The 25972-nt window shown below is 49.0% G+C and overlaps 2 protein-coding genes across 2 annotated transcripts in view; both read right to left on the bottom strand.

The window, feature by feature from the left end:
- TCF3 (transcription factor 3) overlaps positions 1-25972 on the bottom strand; it is a 271367-nt gene that overhangs the window by 88458 nt on the left and 156937 nt on the right. The window lies entirely within an intron of this gene.
- MEX3D (mex-3 RNA binding family member D) lies at positions 13294-23770 on the bottom strand. Its single transcript, XM_061601563.1, has 2 exons — positions 22958-23770; positions 13294-16549 (listed from the first exon to the last, which is right to left on the bottom strand). The coding sequence occupies exons 1-2, from the start codon at positions 23523-23525 to the stop codon at positions 15273-15275; spliced, it is 1845 nt and encodes a 614-aa protein (XP_061457547.1). The 5' UTR covers positions 23526-23770; the 3' UTR covers positions 13294-15272.

Here is a 25972-nt window from a genome sequence, read left to right as displayed (position 1 = left end):
CCTCCGGGCCGACCCTAGACAGAGGTTGCGTGCTACCTCGGCCTGCGGAACCCGCGGCCACAAGATGTGAGCAACAGGCGCTGGCTGCGAGGGCTTTAGAAAGGGGTCGGGCAAATTCGCAGAGGGAAGAAGCTCAGGATCCATCAGCCAGGGCAGTTAAACGGGACTTCAGCTTCTGAATATTGGGCGCTGGCCACAAAACCTTTCTGCATCCACGTCCACTTGGCCACTATGAAAATCGGGAGTCTGGACTAGACGGGCTTTTATATGCTTATGAGCAGGGATACGGAGCTCGAGGATCAAACTGCGGCCCTCCAGGCCTCTCTCTCTGGCCCTCAGAACTCTACCCAGGCCACACCCCTCCCTCACCCTGCTTTGCACCCTCATTGAGTGTTCCTGCCTGCCTGGGCTGCGGCCTTGAATTTTTATCATGCCTTTCCCGCTGCAGAAGGCGAGATGGTGTTGCTCACTCAATTTTCTTCGCTTTGGTGCAAAACCAGGATATTTAAAGTGGGGGGGGGGCGTGAGCACACAACACGCTGTGTTTTTTTATACTTCTTGTAAAAGTGGCATATAATTATCCCATGTTTTACAGGCTCCATAAGCAAGACCAAGGTCCAACACTTATAAAACATGCCCTTCACATTTACCTGGACTTCAGCTGCCTTGGGGGGGGGGAACCCAACAAAACTAGCTAAACAATGTTTTAAATGTGCACTGCTTGGAGTAGCGCATGTGATATTTGCTGAGCCTTAATTTGTATCCTGTGGCTTATCGCTTTTCCACGGGGCAATCGTTTGGATTTCTCCGATACAGACCCTTCAGGCTGTTCCCAGGTTCTCAGGGCGTGCTCAGAGGCACAGCCTCTGGTGTGTCCTGTGCTGTTTTGGGACACAAACCCCAAAGACACACACACCACCCTGAGGAAAGGTAGTCTGAATGCAGTAAAGCAATTCTTTGTCTTTTTTGCAGTCCATGGTATGCGCAAAGCTCTCCTCCAACACCACATTTCAAATGTGTGGATTTTTCTCCAAAGTGTTTCTGCAGTCTTTTTATCATCACAACTTCCTTGTAAGGTTGAACATAGTGCAACTTTAGCAAAACAACGAAGACAACAGCGCCAACGTCTTCACAACCAACAAATTTATTAGGACGTAAAGCTGCCGTGGGCTAGAGTCCGCTCTACCAGATGCATTGTTCTTGGTAATCCATGAAAAGCTTATGCATTAATACCGTTTGGGATTGGAGGTTGGGATAGATGATTTCTTTGGATCCCCTTCAAGCCTGTGATCTTATATCTGGAAGTTGGGGATATGCAAGGAAGAAATCTGCTGCACCGGTCAGACTAGTTTCCTTTGTTAAGCTAGTGTGTGAGCTAATGGGTTTGTCAAGTGGACACCATTAGCATATGTAAGAGTATAGCACACAAAGATCCTGTGGCAATTGGATCTCTTTCTGGAGAAAGGCCCTGCTCATAATCCCCATTCTTCTTGGAGATCACTCGTGACCCAGTAAGATTGTTTTCCAAAATGTCGTCTGAATCTGTATCCACCGCTATGTACCAGACCATGACTGGTGTTTCAGGGATTGCTTACTGACGAGGAAACTAGGGATGGATCTGGCAATTTCTGTCGTCTCAGGTTCTCATTTTCCCAAACTTATATTCAGTTCTGCCACAATTTGTTTGTTTTAAATCCTCATGGAAGTTCTTCAGCATTATAGCGCACGTCTCCTAATGAACATGGTTTTCTATGCAGTTTTGACTAACCATGGCTGTGCTTTGATTCTCATACTATATCAGAAAGTGCAGATTTGATAAATTCGTCTTCAAATACATCCTGACCCAAATTTCTCGCCCATCGCTAGGGAAGACCCTTTACTCATGACTATGGGTGCACAGACGCAGGCCACATTTTCGATCTTCGGCACGGACATGGACCTTTTGGCAGAGGTGTTCTCGAGGAGGTGATGGCACAACCTTTGACATCTCCAAAGGTTCTCCAAAGCTGGTCTCGTTCCAGAGGGCACTCAAGGCCATCCTTAGCACTGGGATAGGGGACCCTGTTTACTTCTCAAGGTCCTCAACTTGTGGGGTGTGTGGTTCATCCTCTGAGGACTCCGTGTTTGACATCACGTCAGGACCAGGCATGACAGCCAGGTCCAAGGCTGGCCAATGGGAGTGTCTGAGGTGCGGCAAACTTGTGGAACTCCGCACATGCACACACGTACAGAGGTGGCAATGAGGGCCGAACACTTGCATAGCTTCACAAAAAAGATTTGAACAAAACCCACTGGAAATTGACACCACGGACATGACAGTGGGAGGGGAGGGGGAGAAAGAGGTGATGATGGTGGTAAAAAATGGCAAACGTGATTATACAATACAGTATTCTGGATGGGACTGTTATCCAGTGTAATGACATCAGCTCTTTCTAACGCACGCATGCACACCTTCCCTATCACAATCTTCAGGCCACGAAGGAAGCCTTGTTAAAAATGAACGGGGCGTAATAATTCGTGGGACAAGAAGAAAGCCCTTTCCTGCAATTTACACATTCCTTTGCTGCGATAACGCCATGAATATTTCAAAAAGAAGCAGGCATTAAAGTTGCATGATTATGCGAGGAAGAGCCTGTTTAATAGGATGTTACACAGAAACGGGCCTCGTGGCAGGCCATGCACGAAAATCCCCAGAAGGTAAATGTGGGCTCCTTTTCTCACTGACCAATCCCTGAATGTCGGCCCCTCCGCAACCCCCCCCAAGATAGGCCATAGGGGAGGGCCCGGCAGCCAATCAACTCCCAGCGCGTGTTGTTCACTTTTCAGCTCGAGGGCCGCATTTCCTTTTGGGCAACCTTCGGAGGGCCGCGTGTCAGTGACAGGCCAGAGGCAAAAGTGGACGGAGCGACAAATGTCAATGTTTTTTAAACATGCGTCTCTGTTAGAAAAGCTTTTTAATTTTTCTTTTAACAATCGGTTTCTAACCCTTTTTAAAAGATGTTTTTAAAGCTTTTAAAAATGTTTTTAACATTTTTGTATTTTAAGGCCTGTTTTTATGTCGTTTTAAAGTGTTTTTTCGCGTTTCTGTTTGCCGCCCTGGGCTCCTGCTGGGAGGAAGGGTGGGATATAAATCAAATAATAAATACAATAAAATAAATAAATGTTACTTTTGTACAGTAGACTAGTGCCTGTCTACACACACTTAAACGCCCTTCTGTGGACACTATTCGGGCAAGCGTCTGAGTTTGAGGACACACTTCCAGCCAGCCAAAAACACTCAGGCAAGTGGAGAGGGTGTGTGGCCTGGATAGAGTCCCAGGGGCCAGGTGGAGACCCTGGAGGCCACATTCAATCCTGGAGCCTGAGCTTCCCTGCCATACTGGCTCAGAGCAGGAATTCTGCTCCCACTTAGAGAGGATTTTGAAATATGCATTATATATAATAATCATCAAAGGAACCAAGGACGCTGCTTTGTATCAAGTCAGGCCATTGGTCCATCGAGCTCAGCACTGCCTACACTGACAGGCAGCGGCTCTCCATGGTTTCAGGCACAGGACCTTCCCAGTCCTCCCTGGAGATGCCGAGGGTCGAACCCGGGACCTTACCCAGACAAGGCGTGCACTCCGTCGCTGAGCTACATCCCTTCTCACATCTTGGCGATCACTCGTGACCGGGTAAGATTGCCTTCCAAAATACCGTCTTTAACAATGGATCCGTCTGAATCTGTATCCACCGCCGATGTGCCAGGCCGTGACTAGGGGCTTCTGGATTTCACAGTCCTGACCCAGTTGCCATTTGCCAATTGCCACGGCACTTTTGCTATGTGCGTGAATTTGTTTTATGTGGGGAGATCGGCGCACCACGATCAACACACAATCTTGAAAAAAAAAGGCATGGGTACCATGACGATTGGAAGTCCTTTATCTGCTGCAGTCTTCATCCGCCTTCACAGCCGTTGTAACATACGCATTGTTATCCTCCACCTGTTCTGCCATTGTGGACTTTCTTGGATCGTTCTTTGTCTGGTTCCTCTCCCTTGACCTGACCGCCATGGGTGACCCTGCTGAGAGTACATGACTCCTGACGGCATCGCTCACAGGAACACGCAAGCTCACTCACCACTGCAAGGTGACGAGCCAGCGAGGGGATCTTCTCACATAACCCTCATCCGAAAAACATCTAATTATTTACAGCAGGCGTCCCTCAGTTTCCTCCCGTCAGCTGTGGTTCAAAGAGTGCGATCCTATCTCCCCTCAATCTTCTCTTCTCCGGGCTAAACATGCCCAGTTTTTTCAGTCTCTCCTCATAGGGCTTTGTTTCCAGTCCCAATCATCCTCACTGCCCTCCTCTGAACCTGTTCCAGTTTGTCTGCATCCTTCTTGAAGTGCGGAGACCAGAACTGGATGCAGTACTCAAGATGAGGCCTAACCAGTGCCAAATAGAGGGGAACTAATACTTCACACGATTTGGAAACGATACTTCTGTTAATGCAGTGACAGCATTAAGAATTCAGAGCGGATATATGCACGTGAGGGAGGAAGGGGCTGAAACATCAACAGGCAAATGAGCGATCAGCGCGGCGGCCATCTTGCTGTGCCCCAAACGCCTCTTGACGTAGGTCCCCGGTGGCCATTTTGGATGTCCGTAAATAAATGACGAGACGCACGTAGGGTTTGTGAGGGGATTAATTGGCCGGCTTGGAGGGAAGGAGTGTAGGAAGGGCACCCTGACACCAGACAACGTCCCTTGGTGGTGCCCCTTTGATACACCGCCGTGGGCTACATAGGGGCCAGAGCTTGGCAAAGTTACTTTTTTGGACTACAACTCCCATCAGCCCCAGCCAGCATGGCCACTGGATTGGGCTGATGGGAATTGTACTTCAAAAAAAAGTAACTTTTCCAAGCTCTGGGGGCCACCCTAACAACAGTGCTGGCATTGGGGGAAGAGAGTTTGTTTAGCACTGCATAAAACAGGGATTGGTGGGGGACACTTGGGTCACTCTGACTCCCATCAGCCCCAGTCAGAGTAGCCAACAGTCAGGGATGATGGGAGTTATAGTCCGGCAATATCGGGAGGGCCCCAGGCGCCCCAGGAACAGAACATGGCAAGGAAGAGCCCAAAAGGTCCACTGAGGCCAGCATCCTCTTTTCGACAAGGCCAGCCAAGAAAGGTCCTTCCGCGTGGATGCCCCTGCAGGGGTAGACTTCTGCTGAACATGGAGGATCTAGCCACGCTTAACCTATCCGCCATGAGGGGAGGCCAATCTTCCAGCAAACCCAACTGCCGCCATCATATCTCACGTCCAAAAGTGTTAAGAATCACTTTGCTGGACAGCGGTGGCGGCGGAGGGTGGCGGGGCAGAAGGCAGGGAGCCCAAGCAGTAGCCGGAGCCAGAGCAAATGAGAGGCGGAGCCAACTCATTCTAGTTATGTACCCGCCTTCTTCCTTGTCAAGTTCTCCAAGGGGCGACCCTGACACTAAGGAGGAGGAGACGGAAATTGACGGGCACTGGCTGTAAGTAGGAAGCCAGGAAGACTGCAGGTGGCTGAGTTTCATAGAATAGTAGAGTTGGAAGGGGCCTATAAGGCCATCCAGACCAACCCCCTGCTCAATGCAGGAATCCAAATCAAAGCATTCCTGACAGATGGCTGTCCAGCTGCCTCTTGGTCGGGCAGTGCCCGCTGTGCCCAAATGGGCCAGCCTGCACTGCTGGGCAGGACCCAGACCACCCCAAACTGGCCCAGTGTTCCACTTCTGCCGGTGGCCAGGCCAGTACCTCCAGCAATCACAGGCCATGAAGGGGATTAGGTCCACCCCTCCATCGTTTCTCCAGAAGGAGTGGTCGGTGGAGGTAGACTGCTACTGAACACAGAGGTTCAACTTTTTTAAAAAAACAATGGTACAGGCCCTCCATGCTGGCGCACACATTCTAAATGGAAGGAAGAAAACCAATTCACCTCCCAGCGCAAAACCGAACAAAAAGAGAGAGCCGCGCAGACGCACACGAGCCGCCCTACAAACACACATCTTAGATTTGTTCCGCCTCGCAAGGCTTTTCCCCCCTCTTTCGCTCTGTCCCCCACCCCACCATAGTTTGAGGACGGTCCCCCCACAGAGCAAAGGCCTTTTCTTCCTCGCAGACCCCCTGCCTGACGGTGAGGCTGGGAAAAGAGGCCCGTCTTCCGCTCAGCACGCTATTATTTGGTTGCAAATGGTTTAATTTCATCAACAAGACATATGTGCGGGTGCGTTGTTGCTGTTGCTGCTGATGAAAAATGGCCTTTTCCACTCTCTCTCTCTCCAGGGTGTTTTTTTTTTTTGTACGTGCGGCCAATCTCGGGCCCTATTCATCCATCGCCACGGCAACCAGGTTCCATCAATGGACACAGGTGACAATTAGAGATGGGAGCGGGGGGGGGGGCGGCGGCAGAGAATGGCAAGGCCGCTTTTCAAAAGTGCCATCTTTTCCCCGAACGACTTGAATTAGCCTCATTATTTCCTCTTTTGCCCCCCCATGGCTGATGCGCTACCCAATTCGCCTTACATAAAGGGCTTGCAGGCTCAATTTGGCGGCTCAGAGTGACCTCAAAACTTGCGGTGTCTGGAAGATAACAATGCCACTGCGCCAGAAACAGGTCACGGGGGCACCACCGGCAAGTCACTGCAGAACGAGGGATATGCCATAAAGTGAGGGCAACGGAGAGTTGAGTTCCATGTTCGCCCTGCTCAGAGCAGACCCACGGAAATCAATGGCCCTAAGTGTGTTGTGCCCACAATGTCCAAAATGCGTGGCAGAATGCCACAGGGCAACCAACCACAAAGTTCTGACTTCAGAGGGATTAAGATCCCACTAATGTCTACACCCATTGAAATCAAGGGACCTAAGTTAGCCAAGGTCAGCAGTGTCAATGGGGCTACGCTGAGTAGGGCAACCATTGGAGACAACCCATACGGAGTAGTCAAATTCGGGAGAAAGGAGCCTGAAAGGCTAGCTTCCTAGGCCAACCAAACCTGCCCGCGCTTTGATTCCCACAATCTTGGGCACGTGTGAGCTCAGCAAGACGACGCCAGTGGTACAAAAGGCTGGAAACAGCTCAAGTGAGTGGTGGTGTGTGTCACAGGGGAGTTAAAAAAAAAAAATCCTCTGCTCAGCTACCCAAACGACAACATCCCATTCTCCCTTGCTGCACCGTATAACTGCAAGCCCCTTCCCAGTGCCCCATAGATCAGCAGCCTTAATGACTCCTCCCATTCCTTTCACTGCCCCATATCCCTGCAACCTTTCTGCAGAGCCGTGTAAATCCACAATAATGGCTCCTTCAGGCGTGTAGTCATCAAGGGCCGTGGGGGGGGGGGTTGTAGACCTGTTACTTGTTTGGAAGCAGCTTCTCAGCCGGGTTCCTCGGTACAAGCCAATCAGTATGAAAAGGGAGCATGTTAGCCACTGTGAAGTGTCTTCTCACTTGGCTAACAATAAGCTTCTTTGCCCTTTCTTGCTTATTGGAGCCAATCAGAGTGAAAAGAGGTCATGTCAGCTGCTGAGAATGCTCTTCTCAGTAGCTAACACACAGCCCCTTTCATGCTCCTAAGAATGCCTGTTGTAATGGAGTGTGGGCCCGTGAGATGAGGAAAAGTGGAAAAGGGTGTGTGTCTGTGAGATGGTGTGGTGTGACTATCATGAAGGGACCCTGCGCTTCTTAATTTGCCACTCCGCTACTGGAGTCCACCCATTTCCCCTTGCTGCCCAGTACACCTGCAGCCCCATCCATAGATCAGCAACTAGAATGACTCCACCCATTCTCCTTTACTGCCCCACTTACCTGCAACCTTTTCGCAGAGGTGTCCTTCAGATCCCTTCTCAAAGTTCACCTTTTCTGTGAAGATCACACGAAGACTCTGCCTGCAAGGAGCCTGCAATTAAAAGTTGACCTTTGGGAAAACAAAGCTATCCTCCCAAGAGTGCGGTGGCAAATTTAGAAGTGCAGGGTCCCTCCCACAGCCACTCCTCCTGCTAAGATTGTACGATAAAATTGGCTTTCCTACTTTGTTTGGAGAACTTTCCCTTACTGATGCATTGCAACAATCAATCCACATATCGGAGTGTTGCCTTTCAGCTAGATCTACTTTTTTGTATGCACATATATGGGCAAATGTACTAAGAGGCTGTACAGTAAGGAATTTCCTTTGGTGAGTTTCCCTTCTTGGTTGCCATACTAAGGGGGAGTGTGTTAGCTACTGAGATGAGTCTTCTCAGTGGCTGACTCGCCTCCTTTCACTCTGGCTGCAATCAACAGGAAAGGGCACTGAAGACATGGGGACCCTGCTCCCCCAAAAAGTAAGGCCCTGGATGATTACACCCCTGGCCCCTAAAGACTGTGGTTTGTGTGTGTGTATATTTTGCAACATGACATTGACACAGTAACAGTGCATTAGAAGCAAAAGTGGGTGGAGCAATCGACACATCTCTACGCTCCATCCCAGGCAAGCAAAGAGGCATGATCAGAGTTGAAGGCCAGGCAAAAACTCTCGGGAAGGAGAGAGATCTGGAGGGCCGCATTGGGGGTTCCCCACCCCCAGGAGGCAGACAGTGCAGCTGACTTAGCAGGCAAAATGCAAGAATAAGGGACACCGCAGGGGGAGCTGTTGTGTGTTCAAGTGCAACACTGAGATCAGGAGAGAGGCCCATGTTTATTCTCCACCAGCGCCATCGGCTGGCAGGAACAGTTACTACCCTCACCACTTTCTTGCTTCTAAAAATCGATATACACTGATGAGGCCAAACCGTGTCACAAAATAGTTTCTGTTTTAAGGGTCAGTGGGGGGGGGCATTTAAGGAGGTTAAAGAGGGGGCAATTCCTCACTCCCCCCCACCCTCTGGTTTCGACTCCTGCAATTTCCCGCTGTTATCCTTTCGGCCCCCATCTCTCCTATGTCGCAATGTCAGGGCTTTATGCAGCTCAGTGGTTTGCACTGTTGAGAGACAGTGTGGTGTAGTGGTTAGACTGGGACCTTGGGGTTCAACTCCCCGCTCAGCCAGGAAGCTTGCTGAGTGTGACCTTGGGGCCCAGTCACAGTCTCTCACCCTACCTAGCAGGGTTGTTGTGATGACAAAACGGGGAGAACCACATACACCATCGTGAGCTCCTTGTAGGAAAGGTGGGATATGTGTAATAAATAAATCCATAAAAGATGTAAATAAATAAGAGTTGCTGTCACCCAAAAGCGACCTAGAAGGGATATTATTTCTGGTTAGACACCTTGAGTGATCATAGTGATAAACAGGGATGGGGGCACAGTAGGTTATACACCATACATTTAAAGCACATTTAGAACACACGGCTTCCCCTAAAGAATGCCGGGAACTGTAGTTTGTTAAGGACGCTGACAGCTGTTAGGAGACCCCTGTTCCTTCCCCCCCAACAGAGCTCCAAGTGGTGCAATAATCAATCCCTTTGCAAAACTTCCAGAGTGGTTACACAGAGTGGGGAACTCTGGCAACTGTAGCTCTGTGAGGGTTCGCCTAACAACTCTCAGTACCCTTCACAAACTAGGGTTCCCAGGATTCTTGGGGGGAAGCCTGTTTAAAGTGATATGATACTGCTTTAAATAGCACCAAAGGAGCCTATGTTATCAGGAGGTCTGTTCCGTACAATACAGGAATCAAGCATTTACTGTGGCGGTACCATTGGAACTCCCTGCTGGTACGTTTTAGACAGGTGCTGTCTCTGTTGGCTTTGGGGCGCTTATGGAACCCCTTCCTTTTGCAACAAGACTTTTAAGTGGAGATTTGTTTTTATCCGTCTGTATCTGTGTTATGATTTGAAATGGTTTTAAATTGTTTTTATATGATGAATTAGAAAGCTGGTATAGCACAGTGGAGAGGAGAGCCTGGCTGGGAGTCCAGAGTCTGTGAGCTCGTGTCTCCTGGTGTCAGGGGTTACATGCCCTGCCACCTGTGCAGCCGTGGGCACACTGCATAGTCCTAAGGAGCCCAGTTGCCCCCCAGCTGACAGTTGCAGACAAGGAAAGGGCTGGCTTGTGCAGCTGTGGCAAGCTGTGGCAGCTGTCTGCGCCGAGACAGCAGTGCAGGCGGGGGCTGGAAATTCCTGGGTGTTTACCAGGGCGGGAAAGTCCTTAGCTGGCAGTCTGGTCGTAAATCTGCCAGGCTAACAAGGATGAAGCGTGATAAGAGCAAGGCCCTTTCCAAGCTTCCGTGCCAAGCCAGAAGCGGGGTCAGTAGAGGTCTGGGTTCAATTGCCAAGGGGTCAGTCCGAGATAAGGTTCAGGGAAACTGGAAACACACAAAGCCACGCCTGACGTTGTAGTCAGCAAGGAGCAGGTTTGTCAGCAGGTGTGAGCCATCAGCGTTTTGGCCTTAAGTGGACAGGCCTGCCCCTCTTCTGCCTGACCTTCCGTTGTCTACGTTCTGCAGGTGAGGGGAGAGTATCCTGTTCACTGTCTGCGTCTGGCTGAAGGGCTTCAGCCGAGTCTGGGGTGCTCTGCAGCTGAGGGGGAGAAGGAGCTGGGTTCTCAGGAGTTTCCTCCATTTCTCCTTCTGGGTCTGTTGCTGTTACTCCCGAGTCATCCTTGTCTGATGAGTCCTCCGACAGGCAGCTGGGGAGGACTAGCCTCAGAGGAAGGCAATGGTCAACCCCCTCTGAATACCGCCTACCATGAAATCCCTATTCATAGGGTCACCATAAGTCGGGATCAACTTGAAGGCAGCCCATTCCCATTTTGTTTTTCATATACAAATTGCCTCTCCTCGTTTGTAGATATGGAATTGATTTGTTTTTTTTTTTTAATTTTCTGGACATACGACAGTGTTTTTGCCGTTTTTAGCCGCTGATGTGAAATTGCTTCGAGGCATTTCCGGGAAGTGATTCATAAAGGGAATCCAATGAATAACATGCAATATACCAGCCAGAGATCCACCAGAGAAACTGTGCCGCAATCTTGTGCCTTTCAACTCGCGTCGGATCCCATCGCTTGCCGTCATCCCTGACCATTGGCCATGCTGGCTTGTGGAAGCTGTACTCCCAACAAACGCCTGGAGGGCCGCAGCTCAGAGGTGGTCTGTAGCTCAGCAGTAGAGTGTCTGCTTTGCACGCAGAAATGTCCCTGGCTCAACCCACAGCATCTGCAGGTTGGGCTAGGAGTGTTGCCAGGAGAGCGGCTGCCTGTCAGTGTATACAATATTAAGCCAGATGAACCTATGGTCTGTGTTCCTGTGGCCTAAGGATACTCTCAAACAGGGCGACAGGGAGGCCTGTCCCCGCACCCTGTGAGCCCGGATTAGCGCCCTAGAACATAGGTTTATTTATTTATTATTTGATTTATATCCAGCCCTTCCTCCGAGCGGGATCCCAAACTATGGCCCAGGAACCACTATTAGCCTAAAGCGCCCTTCAGGGACACTCCCCCAAAGGTTGAGGAACAGACGAGAATACTTTTGCCCTGCACGTGACGTCACTATTAACAGCGGGAGACTGAAGATGCCTTTGACCACAACCAGATTATCAAACAAGATGCCTGTTTGCGTGTTATTTGATTTCATTATTGCATTTCATTTGTATACCGCCCCATAGCCGAAGCTCTCTGGGCGGTTTACAACAGTTAAAAACATTAAAAACAAATATACAAATTTAAAAACACTAAAAAAAAACAATTTGGGGGAGATTCCTGCCTGGCCAACTCTACACCTCGAACACAAGCCTACCTGTCCGTTCAAGAACATGAAGGGCAGTCTAGCAGCAAAAGTGGGTCACTCTCTTCCCTCCACCCTCAAAGGCAGCACTCTTCCTCATCCATTTCAACCAGAGGCTGTTCACCCACGGAGCTCAAAGGCGGCGTGCAAGCTGTCCCCCTGCCCTCTCCATGTTGTCCTCACAACAACCCTGCCAGGTAGGTCAGGCTGGGAGGTAGGGACTGGCCGCCTCAGCCACGCGGCCCATGGTTTTCCTACTACGCCTGCTGGTTTTCCAAGAAGGATGCCAGCGAGCGTTGAAGAAAGACCCGTGTAGTGTGTTTTCCTTCCTCCATCATCCTGGAAAAGGAAGCTAACATTTATTAAAATAATGAGTTGACGTACATGCTTTGATTCGGAGGGGATGGGAGAAAGGTTAATTAAATGGTGTGCTGAGACTAGGTTGGAATAAAGGGAGCCTTACTCAGCTTGAGGGCCACATAGCGTTTGCACTTAACAGGGGTAAGTGCAGAGTTCTACACCTAGGAAAAAGAATCAAGTGCACAGTTACGAGATGCGGGATAATTGGCTCGGCCATACTACATGCGAGAAGGATCTTGGGATTGTTGTTGATCACAAGCTGAATACGAGCCAAAAGGGCGATGCAGCTGCAAAAAAGGCAAATGCTATTTTAGGCTGGATCGTTTCTAAATCGCATGACTTATTGGTTCCCCTCTATTCGGAACTGGTTTGGCCTCATCTTGAGTTCTGGACACTGCACTTTAAGGAGGATGCAGACAAACTGGAACAGGTTCAGAGGAGGGCAACAAGGATGATCAGGGGACTGGAAACAAAGCCCTATGAGGAGAGACTGAAAGAACTGGGCATGTTTTGTCGTGAGAACAGAAGACTGAGGGTAGCTGTGATACCACTCTTCATGTACATGAAAGGTTGTCTCCTGGAGGAGGGCCGGGATCTCTTCTCAACCATCCCAAAGTGCAGGACACGGAATAATGTGCTCAAGTTGCAGGAAGCCAGATTTCGACTGAACATCAGGAAAAACTTCCTAACTGTTAGAGCAGTACAACAATGGAACCCATGACCTACGGAGGTGGTGGGCTCTCCAACCCTGGAGGCCTTCAAGAGGCAGCTGGACAGCCCCCTGTCAAGAGATGCTTTAAGCTGGATTCCTGCCTTGAGCAAGGGGTTGGACTAGATGGCCTTATAGGCCCCTTCCAACTCTATGATTGATCTTCTGGGGGCTTCATGTCAGTGGTGGGCGGGGCCAGAGGCAAAAGTGGGCGGAGCAACACCCCTCTCAGTCCTCTATCCAAGCAAGCAAGCGGCTTGATCACAGTTTAAGAACACATTCTAAGCCAGGCAAAAACAGTGCTAGTGAGGGGTGTGGCGTGGGGACAGTCCCAAGGGCCATATAGAGAGACCTGGAGGGCCACATTTGGCCCCTGGGCATGAGGATTCCCACCCACCCCCGCCCTAGAGCATTTTCCCAGAATGCACGGCAAGGCGATATACTTGCTCAAATGTTTAAGGCTTACCAAAGAGGATTCCCAGATGTAGACTGAGGCCCTTGTAAAAAGGCGTTCTCCTTACTCTCTTTATTTTTTATTATTATTAAGAAGGCTTTGAAAGTTCAAAAAAATAAAACTCTGCATACAATTTTCATAATCGTCAAGTCAGATCAGCAAATATATATATATATACATATGTATGAGTGGAACTTTAGCCGTCGCAAGGTTAAAAGTTGGTCCCCCACCCGCCTACCCTTATGCCCCTGTTTTAAAAAATAAAATATACTTTAGCTCTTAAAATTTATTCAGTAAATTATTTACCCCTAGAAATTCCCTACCTATACAGAGAGATAAAAAAAGAAAGAGATAATGGATCATAGTCAAAGTTAGTCTTACTCGAAGTAGACCTTTTGGGAATAACTGACTAACTTGGGTACATTGAAATCAGTGGGTCTACTCTGAGTAGAACTTAGCTGACTATAAATAAGCCTTTTTTTGCATTATGTGTTAAGGTGACCCCCTCATTTCCCCCAAATATCCCTCCTGCTTCTCTCATTGGTTTTGGGGAAAGGTAAGATTTTGTTTAACAGACAAAAATTACAACTGTGCGCATATGAATGCATGAATATATATGAATTATCTCCACTGTTAAGTCATAGTCAGAGTAAAAGGTAAAGGTGTCCCCGTACTTGTAGTGCGAGTCGTTTCCGACTCTTAGGGTGACATCTTGCGACGGTTACTAGGCAGACCGTATATATGGGGTGGGATTGCCAGTTCCTTCCCCATAGTCAGAGTAGACCTATTGAAAACCATTGGACTGATGTAACAAGTCCACTGATTTCAATGGGTCTACTCCGAGATATGACTAACGCGGGATATCACCCTATGTGTCCAGAGACATATACGGATGCCATCCAACATTAGTCATATTCAGAGCAGGCCTACTGAATCAATGGACTTAGGTTACATCAATCCATTGGTTTCAGTGGGTCTACTTCAAGTTTGACTATCATTGGGTACAACCCAGAGAGGGCAATATTCAAAGTTAGTCATACTCAGGAGTAGACCCATTCGTCTCGATAAATTAGGTCCACTGAAATCAATGGGCATGACTAAATTGCACCTCTTGCAATAAATCGACATCACTAAGTTAGGCCCATTAATTTCAATAGGTCTACTCTGAGTAGAACTTAGCTGAATGCAACCCACACTCCTGGGTTTTCAAGAAATCAACGGGCATGACTAAATTAGGCCCACTGTAATCAATGGACACAACTCAATTAAGCTCATTGAAATCAATGGACATGACTAACTTAGGTCCATTGCAATGGGCACAACTAACTTAGGTCCATTTAACTCAATGAACATGACTAAATTGGGCTTCTTGCAGTCAGTCAACATTACTAAGTTAGGCCCATTCATTTCAATAGGTCTACTCTGAGTAGAATTTAGCTGAATGCAACCCACACTCCTGGGTTTCCAAAAAAAGGTAATTAAAGAAATGCAAAAAGATGTATGAATTCCTTTTTTTTCTTTAAGAACGACAACAAAAGACAACCCTTGTCGTGTCCTTTCAAAAGTGCATGCGGACCTCAATTTTTCCTTAATTTGTTGGCAAAGAAGAGAAAAGAATACTGCTATTTGAAGAGAGCGGTTGGGGGAATAGCACCCATTTCACTCAACCCTCCTGCGCACGCTCAGAGCAAGAGTTAAAGCTGTTCTGTAAACAATATTTTTTAAAAATTATTTTTTGCCCAGCCCTCGAAATTTGCACCTCTTTCCCTGTGAATTAGTCTTCCCCCCCCCGGCCTCCCGCCAATTCCCCCAATGTTTCTTAATCCCTCTTCTACTCACCGTCCTATCATTTTTTCTAACCTAGCATGGCATAACGGATGCATTTCATTCCCTTTCCCCAACCCCAACAATAATCCATTTAAATTTTTTTTTTAAAAAAGCTTGATATAAACAGTTAAAAGTTCAAAAAGACAGCTGTGTTTTTGTAAGGAGGAAATGGGATGGGTGGGACTGAGGAGTCTGCGGCCCCCCTGCCCTGACGGCTACGAGAAAATGTGGATGGCTTGCGTGGCCGGCGTGTGGCAGGCGGGGCACTCTGGATCAGATCGGCCACAGATGCGCATGGCGCACTCCATGCAGAAGAGGTTGTGGCCGCACGGCACCAGGGCGGCGATAACCTCGCTTTCGAAGCAGACCATGCACTCGCGGGAGTTCTTGCGGGCCCCGTCGGAACCGCTCGAATCCGTCGGGGAGCCCGAGGCGACTGAAATACTACTGGGCAAAGAGGAGGAAGAGGAGTAGCCAGTGCTGTTGGAGAACGAGAGGGAGCCCTGAGGTGGCACCCACGACAGGGCATTGACCGGGTCGCTCTGAATGCGCCGGGCCAAAGGGTGGTCTAGGGTCATGCTGGCCTCCGGGAGGGTCGGCGAGTGGCGAGGAGTGGCCGTGCTGCTGAGGCTGCTGTTGCGTCTCTGAGAGGTGCTGTTGAGGGAGGAGGAGGAAGATCTGCTGAATGCCTGAAGCGGGTCAGCGGGCGGCTCAAATGGGGACCAGATGGTGGTCGGTGTGCTGAGGTCCAAGGCCAGAAAATCAAACCCAAAGTCGCAATCGTCCGAGCCCAGCACAGGAGCCGGTGGGTCACTGAAAGGGAAGCTGCTGCTGGAGCCAAAAGGGCTGTTGGGGGGCCCATCGGCCACCGGACCCCCAAAGTAAGCTTCTGGCGCCGAGGTAGTGGTAGCCAAAGGACCGAGGTTATCGTTGCGGAGGCTGGACACTGGCCGGCGGGCAGGGTTCGGGGCCTTGGACCACAGGCTGGACGGGTTGACCCCCAGCAAGTCCAGACAAACGTCGGTGCCGTTGGAATGAAAGTCGTTGTCGGCGTTGACGTCAACAAAGGAGCCAGTCCTCATGGTGATATGAGCTTCTATCTCCTCCCGAGCCCGATCGACATTCTCGGGCATCCCGGTCACCTCAAAAACAGGCTCTTTGTCCCGGCTCGGGGTCACAATGTAGGTGTGGGTTTGCTGCTGGATCCGCTTGATAGTGGCCCCCTTGGGCCCCACCACCAACCCAACCACTCGGTACGGGACCCGCACTTGGATAGTGGTCTGCCCTGGAAGGTTTGGGGGACCCGTCACACCGTTGACTTTGTTCCGCGTGGCTCGGATCATGGAGAAGTGTTCGGCGGCTGAAAGGATCTCTCGCTTGGCCATTTCCACATCCTCTTTACGCCCCGTCACGATGAAGACCGGATCCTCTCCTCGCACCGGCGTCTTGATGTAAGTGTTGGTTTTGGCTCTCAGAGCTTTGATCTTGCATCCTGAAACACAAAAAATGATGGCCAAATGGAGGAAGAGAAAGGGGGGGAAATAATGTTAGTTGCGGACCGTATTTATTTGGTTTCCTTTTTAATTTGTATACAGCCTTTCTTTATCACTGTACACAAAGTGGTTCACAGCTCCTAGAAACAACAGAAAATAAGGGGGGGGAAGCACTGCTATCCTGTCACACAGCATGAGGGCCACATTCCATCCTGGGGGCCACGTGCCAACGGTGGGCAAGGCCAGAAGCAAAAATGAGTGAAGGAATGTTTGTAAATGTTACCTTTGCAGGCCAGTTTCTACACACTCACACACCCCTCTCTCCATGCCCAACCACGTCAGCGAGATCAGAGATGTGGAGGCCCGGAATGAAAATGGAAAAATTTTGGGAAAAAAAAATCTCCCCGTTCCCCTCCAATTTTTTGTGGGGACCCCCCCCCCCATTTTTCTGGGCCTTCACATCTCTATGCAAGATGCATGATCAGACTTCAAGGACACATCTCAGTCAGGTGAAAACACTCAAGGAAGGTGCGAAGTGAGGCCAGGAATTTCAAACTGTAACTGTGTTTCAGAAGGTTTTTCACTGTTTTTAGAACGCTTTTTGTCGCTGTTCGGTTGTGCTGTTACATTTGCTGCCCTGGGCTCTTTAGGAGGAAGGCTGAGATATAAACTTAATAAACAAACTCGTTTGGATTCTGGTGCTTCGCAAAGCGTTGGGCACAAGACTCTTCTTCAAGTGCTTCTCTTGAAAAACACCAGCGGATACTTATCTTAATTTTCAATGAGTGCCAAGGTTGTCGCGAAGCTGAACCTGGCTGACTGCACCACACGCTTTTCGGTGCCTCTGCAGAACTGAGGCATACACACAGCCCCAGAAGGAGGGGTGCAATACAAATCTGAGAAAACACACTGACGATAAATAAATAAAACCCATTAAAGAAAAACTCTCAGATATATGGATTGGGTTTTTAATATTCTGGGCGATGCAAGAATCCACAAACACATGTGCTCTCTCTTCCTCTCTCTCCCCTTCGCCCCATGAAACAAATCAGAGACTGCAGAAGGAACTCCAGTTATTTATAGAGCCTGTCTGCCGCACATTTCATTTTCATGATTTATCCTTAAAGTTGGCACTGGAACAGAGCGGAATTTCAGAGGCCACGCTTGGGTCTGTGTTGGCTTCTGGTGGACGCAAGAGCAGCCCTGCACACGGGTCAGCCCAAGGCCCAGCATTTTGTTCCTCGCAGCGGCCAATCAGATTCCTCCAGGAAGCCCACAGGCAGGGTGTAAGGGAAAGAGCCCCTCTCTCACGGTTATTCGTAAGAAAAGCCCTGCAGTGCTGGATCCGGTCCAAGGAGCCCATCGAGCTCAGCATCCTGTTCTCCCAGCGGCCAACCAGATGCCCTGAAGGGAAGCCCAGAAGCGGATCATGAAGGCAATCGCTTTATGGCTCCTCTCCGGTATCTGATATTTAGAGAGGGGATAGAATCTAAAGGCATTATGATGCAGCCACCTAGCTGAAGCTAAGCGGGTTCGGATCCAGTCACTGCCTGGGTGCCTAGGAACCGGTAGCTCAGTGGTAGACCACCTGCTTTGCATGCAACAGCCCTGGGTTCAATCGCCGGCATCTCCAGGTCTCCTGTCTGACACCCTAGAGAGCTGCTGCCAGTCAGTGCTGCCAATACTGAGCTGAACAACAAACCTCTACTTACTGTTCCTGTCCACACCGACAAGTTCAAAAACACACACCAAAATGGATGAACAGAGTTGTTTGCTTTTCTGATGGTCGCATCCGCGCCCTGCATTGAAAGCACATTTAAAACACATGGCTTCCCCTAAAGAATCCTGGGGACGGCTGTTCGTTAAGGGTGCTGGGAATTGTAGCTCTGGGAGGAGTAAGCTACAGTTGCCAGGGTTCTTGGGCGGAAGCCATGTGCTTTAAAAGCGCTTTAAATGTCCGCTGTGAATGTGACGGAGAAGACCAAAAGCCTCGTTTTGGAAAACCGGGACACATTTCTGTGCGATCAACTCGTTTCCTAATGGTGTGTGTAAAAACTCGGTATAAAAAAGGGCTAACCTGTTATTTCACCACACCATTTGAGCACCGCCCCTTCCTGTCTGAGGCCACGCCCCTTTACTGAGGCCACACCCCTCTACTGAAAAGGATGCAAAGCCCAGAGAGCTTCGGCTATGGGGCAGTATAGAAATTTAATAAATAAATAAATAAATAAATAAATAAATAAATAACCCACGCAAATAGACCACTCCACAGCATGATGTCACACGCTAGCGCAAGGAAGGAGATCTTGTGGCCGTCTAGACGTTCCTGGACTCCAACTCCCATCATCCCCTGACCATTGGCCGTGCTGGCTGATGGGATTTGGAGTCCCCTGGTGTAGAGAAAACTCAGCTAGATGGGCCATTGATCCGACGCTGAGTAAGGTAGGTCTCTACGCATAAATTCATACAAGAAAGTTGAGGCAACCTCAGCGACGGGATTGTGCTGCAGAGTTTAGCCATGTGCAAAGAGGGCACCTGTCATCTGGAGGAGGGGGGTCCCCAAGAATGCAAAAGTGGGGCTATACTTTGCCCCACACTCACCACATCCCCAAATCTCTGCTATCTTTTTGGCGCATTTTGAAGACTTCATTTATTTGATTGCCAGGATTTTATTACTCCCTTTCCTGCCCCATTTTAAAATTTGTTGTTTCTGCTTGCAATTTTTTTTTTGGGGGGGGGGGAATGACACCATGCACAACTCCCACCATCTTTGACCACTGGTCATCCTGGCTGCCGGGATCTAGGAAGCTGCCTTATACAATCAGACCATTAGTCCATCTAAGCCAGTAGTGTCTACACTGGGCAAATTCCCAAATTGTGGTCCATGGACCACCAGGGGTCCGCAAGGTTCACTGAGGCGGTCTGCAACATGTCCGCGTGAAATCAATTTTTAGTTGAATTGTTATTGCTTCTTTTATTTCCTATCATGTATTTTATTGCATTACCATTTGAATTAGAACATCAGAAAAGCCTGCTGGAGTAGGCATGGGGCCCATCGAGTCCAGCATCCTATTCTCACAGTGAATCATAGAATCATAGAATAGTAGAGTTGGGGCCTCTAAGGCCATCAAGTCCAAATCCCTGCGCAATGCAGGAATCCAAATCAAAGCATTCCCGACAGATGGCTGTCCAGCTGCCTCTAGAAGGCCTCCAGTGTCCGAGAGCCCACTACCTCTCTAGGTCATTGGCTCCATTGTCGTACGGGTCTAATCTGGCTTCCTGCAACTTGAGCCCATTATTCCACATCCTGCACTCTGGGATGATCGAGAAGAGATCCTGGCCCTCCTCTGTGTGGTCCTTGAAGAGTGCTGTCCTATCTCCCCCTCAGTCTCCTCTTCTCCAGGCTAAACATGCCCAATTCTTTCATAGGACTTTGTTTCTAGTCCCCTGATCATCCTTGTTGCCCTCCTCTGAACCTGTTCCGGTTTGTCTGCATCCTTCTTGAAGTGCAGAGGCCACCCAGATGCTTATTACGGGAAGCCCGCAAGCATGACCTGAGTGCAAGACCAGCTCTCCTCTCCTGCGGCTTCCAACAACTGGTTTTCAAAAGCATGCCGCCTCCGACTACGGGGGCAGAGCCCAGCCATTGGGGCTAGTAGCCATCGATAGCCTTTTCCTCCACGAATCTGCCTAACCCTCTTTTAAAGCCACCCAAATTAGTGGCCACCACTGTCTCCTGTAGGGAGCGAATTCCAGAGTTTTAACTCTGTGCTGCGTGAAAAAGCGCTTTCTTTTGTCTCTCCTGAATCTTCCAATGTTAAGAACAGAAGAAGAGCCTGCTGGATCAGGCCAGTGGCCCATCTAGTCCAGCATCCTGTTCTCACAGTGGCCAACCAGGTGCCTGGGGGAAGCCTGCAAGCAGGACCCGAGTGCAATAACACTCTCCCCTCTTGAGGCTTCCGGCAACTGGTTTTCAGAAACATACTGCTTGTATTCAGCTGCATTGGATGGCCACGAGTTCTAGTGTTAAGCGAGAGAAAGAAAAACATTTTCTCTGTCCACTTTTTCCATGCCGTGCATCATTTTATCCACTCCTATCATGTCGCCTCTGACTGGCCTTTTCTTAAATCTGAAACGTCCCAAATGCTGCAACCTTTCCTTACGGCGAGTCTCTCCATCTATGGAATGCAAACTGGAAAAATGTGATTGAAAAGCACCCAGCGCATTGCTTCAACAGGCAGAAAAACCATAAAGTGGTCTGCCAAGATCCTTGGCCATTTTCAAGCAGTCTGTGGGTGAAGTAAGGTCAGGGATCCCCGGTATACACTGACCGGTTGTGGCTCCCCATGATTTCAGAAAGGGGTTTCTCTCATTTTAGCAATGACATTTCTCCACCCACCCCCGGAAAAATTAAAGCGCTGGTTTTTACTAAGGCAGGTGGAAAAAAAAGTTGGAAGGCAGATGGTCGCTCTAAATAGTAGCTGGGCATGGCTTTGGGGGTGGAGAGAAGGGGTGAGAAAGGGAGGGGGCACTCCCTGAACGGTCCAATAGGAAACAGGGATCGTGATGTCACTGCATTCGAGACAGCATGCTCTCATTTAACAAACCGAACAAAGGAAGGATTCTGCAAGGGGTGGGTGGGTAGATGGAGAAGATGCAAACTCAGAAATGTTGAAACGGCATCACAAAAACAAGACCTGAGAAATTCAGGAATGCTCTACAGCAACGTGGGCCCGTTATGGAAGAGATTTGCTGTAAAATACCAGAGTCACAACCAGCTTCGTATTTAAAGTAGGGAGGGTGCATCATCATCATCATTATTATTATATTTTGCAAAATATAAATGGATGTTAAAACTTGGTTCCTTTCAAACACATACTGTTGGAATTTTAAGGTTTTAATGTGAGTTGTATGTTTTACGTTGTGCATCGCCCAGAGTGGCTGGAGAACCAGCCAGATGGGCGACTAATAAATTTAATAAATAAATAAATAAATAAATAAATAAAATAAGACATAAATAGGAAAGCGTGGTTTTAAGATCTAACCCGCTGCACTTTCCAGGCCCATTTTTGCAATGTGAAGCTGCCCACAGCCCCTTTCTAAAATGGGAATAAAATGCACATTTGTTTAAATAAACCAACTTTTGAAAATGCATCCAAAAATGCAGACAGGCCAGAACACAGAAAATGGCAAAAAAAAAAAAACCACAAAAAACCCCAAGACTATCAACAGGCATCACTGGGGAGAAACAAATGAGAAAGGTTTGCATCCAACGTTAGTCCTGCTTGGAGTAGACCCATTGAAATTGATGGAAATGGTTAACTCAGGCCCATGAATTTCAATTGGTCTACTCTTGAGTCGAACTGAGTTGAATGTAATCCACTTTTTATTTTTATTTTGCAGAGGGTTCAAGCAGGTTGATACTTTTTTTTGTTTTGCCAAGGATTAGTATGCAAAGGGAAGTCAGAGAGGCGTGCAACGTTGGCAGGCAGGCAGAGTCTCCAAGTTGTGTGATGCTCTCCTTTTACGAGAGAGAAAGCCAGACCTTCTTGACCCGTAAAAGATTTCACAGTCACCTCCTCCTCACGCTGGAAGATTGGAACAAATATATATTATTTGTAAAGTTACTTCAATTTTTTTTTTAAAAAAAAGTTGAATGCTTTAAAAAACTTCATTTCCTTCCTCTCTACACAAAAGAACAAAGGGTGTTGTTTTTTAAAGTTGCCCCCCAAAAGCAAACATGGGATAGGCCTAGAGATTATCATTTCCTGGCTGTTGGGATTTTTCCAACACCCATTCTGGGGGGAAAAAGAGAGAAAGCTCTATGTGGCTGTATTTATGAACCCAGAAGGAAAGGAAGGGGGTGTTTGCGGGGCTACAGGGAAACCCTAAATTTTCTTCTTTGTGAAGCTACACTTCCGAAGATCAACACATGTTTACGTAAAACCAATTTGGGGGTGGAGGTCTAATTTGGGCATATACGCTCCTGTTTCCCCCCACCCCAGGACGCCTATTTCCCAATTCTCACCACAAAAACCCCATTTTCAAGAAAAGGTGGCCTCCTCGTGTGCTGCAACCTCGGCACCTTAAAAAAACGCTCCTTAAATATATATATATATAAAAATTGTAATCATTCCCCCACCCCAAAAAAAGTTAAGATAAACAGAGATCCAGAGGCCCCATGCAGACCACGAAAACACTACCCCGAAAAACCCACTAGTGGGTGTGGCGACAATGAAAGGTGCCTATCTGTGTGTACATTGTTGTCTGTGCGGGGTTAGATGGCCAACATCGCCACATCATTTCGCCCTGTCGCTGGGCTCGCTTGTCAATGGGGGCCACACCGCCCCCTCCCTGGGCCACCGATGGATGCACGGGCGGCTACTTATGAGCCAAGGGCGCGTTACCTTGCCTGCCCACGATTTCCGCCACATGCTCCGAACTGGGCACGGAGACGCACTCGGTCATGTTCACGCTCTTCTTGCGGCTCGCCAGGTGCCCGGCCAGCAGGGGGTGCTGCGGAGCGTGCCCCAGGCAGGGCGGAGGGAAGGCCCCGAAGACCTCGGGGGAGGCCGGGGGGCTGCCCTCCGGGCCCAGCAGGGGCATCCCCGCCCCCGAGGATGCTCCGTAAGCGAAGTGGTCCAGCGCTCCATCCTCGGGGGGCGCTCCGGCTCGGTCCTCGTCTCCATCCTCCTCCTCCTCCTCGCCCTCCTCAGCCAAGCCCAGGATGGAGAGCTGGTCCAAGGCAAACCGGAGCGCGGCCGAGGGGTCCTCCGCTGCCTTGCTGCCCCCCGGGGGCGGCCGGGAGGAGGGATGCTGGGCCAGGTCTTCCTCCCGTCGAAGAGGAGGGATGCTGGCGCTGCTGCAAGCAGGCGGCGGCTGTCCGAGGTGGGGGTTCAGGAGCAGCCCCCCCAAGCCGGGAGGGGGGCAACGGGCGCCCGGGCCCCCCTCCAGCTGGCAGAGGGCGCTGGGCATGGCAGGCGGGCGCCCCCTTCGTCTCCTCCTCCCTCGCGGGCTCTTGGGGGCTCCGCGCCTCCCCCCCTCGCGCCCACCCCCCTCTTTTGTTTGCAAGCCCGCCCGCCGCCTTCATCCGACGTAGAGGGGAGGGAGGCGGGGAGGGAAGGAAGGCGAGCCGGCCCAGGAACGCCCCCCCCCGCCCGGCTCTAGCCTCGCCCCCGTCCCACCCAGACCGGGGCGCGTCACCTACAGCCCAACAATGAGAACCCGGGCGAGGAGCAGAGGGAGGGCGCATGCGTCGGGAAAGCCTCCCCCCCCACACACACTAGAGGAGGGAGGCGCCCGGCCGGGGAGGCTGCTGGGAAGCCGCTGCAAGGCTGTGCGGGAGGGGGCGGCTCCCACGCCTGATTTATTATTACTATTAAATATCAATTATTAGTATTATTTCATTATGATTATTAATAATTATTATTATTACAAGTATTATGAAGAAAAACCAGATCCCCCAATGTTTAATAATTATAACGTGCAATTTGAAGAGAAACCAGATTTATATTTAGTAGCAGTAATAACAATGTGCAATTTGAAGAGAAACTGGATTAATATTTCATATAATATGCAATTTGAAGTGAAACCAATTTCCTTCATATATATTATTAAGAGACAGTGTGGTGGAGTGGTTAGAGTGTTGGACTACGGCCTGGGAGACCAGGGTTCGAATCCCCACACCGCCACAAAGCTCACTGGGTGACCTTGGGCCAGTCACTGCCTCTCAGCCTCAGAGGAAGGCAATGGAAAACCCCCTCTGAACACCATGAAAACCCTCTTCATAGGGTCACCATAAATCGAGATCAACTTGAAGGCAGTCTCCATGTTATTAGTAGTCATAATATGCAATTTCAAGAGAAACCAAATTTCCTTATTATCCAGGTCTGGATTTTTAAGTATCATTCATTTAATTCATCAGCTATAAACAAGTTTTTTATTGCCTAATCTACAAAAATAAATAAATCATATACTTGGATATCAAATAAACAAACAGATCCTCCGGGGCTGGGAGGTATTTCTTTTTGCATGGACAAATAAAGTCGCATATACTCACATAAGCAATAGCTGCAACTGTCCAGATGTTACCAGGCTCCCAACTCCTACCAGTTCTCACCACTGGCCATGCTGGTTAGTGAGGTTGCTGGGAGTTTGGAGTCCAGCATCATATGGAAGGCTTGCAAATTCTGCATCATCGGAATATACACAGTTCTTCAACCTTGGGTCCCCAGATACTGTTGGACTCCCAACAACCCCTGCAGCAAGCATGCCTAATGGTCAGGGCTGATGGGAGTTGGGAGCCCAGCCAACATCTGGAGGGCCACAGATGTTCCTTATTTTTGGCATACACTATGGACTCAATCTACAGAGGCTTTGGCTCAGTTTATTTATTACTTTTCCATCCCACCCCAGGAGCTGTGTACAAACATGGCTCTACCCCTCTCCATTTCATCCTCACAATAACCCTATGAGGTAGGTTAGGCTGAGAGACAGTGACTGGCCCAAAGTCAACCAGACAGCTAGCTGAGTGAGGATTCAAACCCTGGTCTCCCAAGTCATATCTAATACTCTTTAACCATTACATGACCTCCAGCTCTTAAACAGTGGTCCGTCCGCAACAGTCCTGGGAATTTGTGATTGGGAGACGGGCACATCTATCATATTATATATCCATCATTTGAAATGTGATGTTGGAGGAGAGTTTTGCGGACACCACAGACTGTGAAATACAAATAATGGGGTGTTAGAACAAATTAAACCAGAACTACCACTAGAAGCTAAAATGATGAAACTGAGGTTATCGCACTTTGGACACATCATGAGAAGACATGATTCACTAGAAAAGACAATAATGCTGGGAAAAGCAGAAGGGAGTAGAAAAAGAGGAAGGCCAAACAAGAGGTGGATTGACTCCATAAAGGAAGCCACAGACCTGAACTTATAAGATCTGAACAGATGCTCTTGGAGGTCGCTGATTCATAGGGTCGCCATAAGTCTTAATTGACTTGAAAGCACATAACGATTGCTTTTTAGTTTATTTTTATTCCTACTTTAATTTCTCATACGGTGCTATGATTTGCATTCTATGGAATTACGAACTGCTACAGCAGGCAGAAAAATCAATATACTGTCCACCAAGATTCTTGCCAATTTTCAAGCTGTGTGTGTGTATGGTTTGGGAACCACTGGTTTGTCTATTGCGAATAGTTGCTTCCATCACTCGTAGCTGGCACAGCCATGATGGCCTGGGGCTGATGGGAGATGTAGTGCAGCTGTTCTAATCCTTCTTTCAAAGTTGTCTAAGCAAAAGGCCATCAAGCACACATCTTGTGGACTTGAGTTCCTAAGCCGATCCCAGGTTGAAGGCAGGACTTGTGTGTCCTGAATCCTGAAATATTATATGGGGGAAAAAATCAACA

This window comes from Rhineura floridana, chromosome 18 (genome assembly GCF_030035675.1).
Source record: "Rhineura floridana isolate rRhiFlo1 chromosome 18, rRhiFlo1.hap2, whole genome shotgun sequence".
NCBI lineage: Eukaryota > Metazoa > Chordata > Lepidosauria > Squamata > Rhineuridae > Rhineura > Rhineura floridana.
The sequence above is the reverse complement of the archived record's forward strand: the minus strand, read 5'-3'. Positions and strand labels throughout refer to the sequence as shown.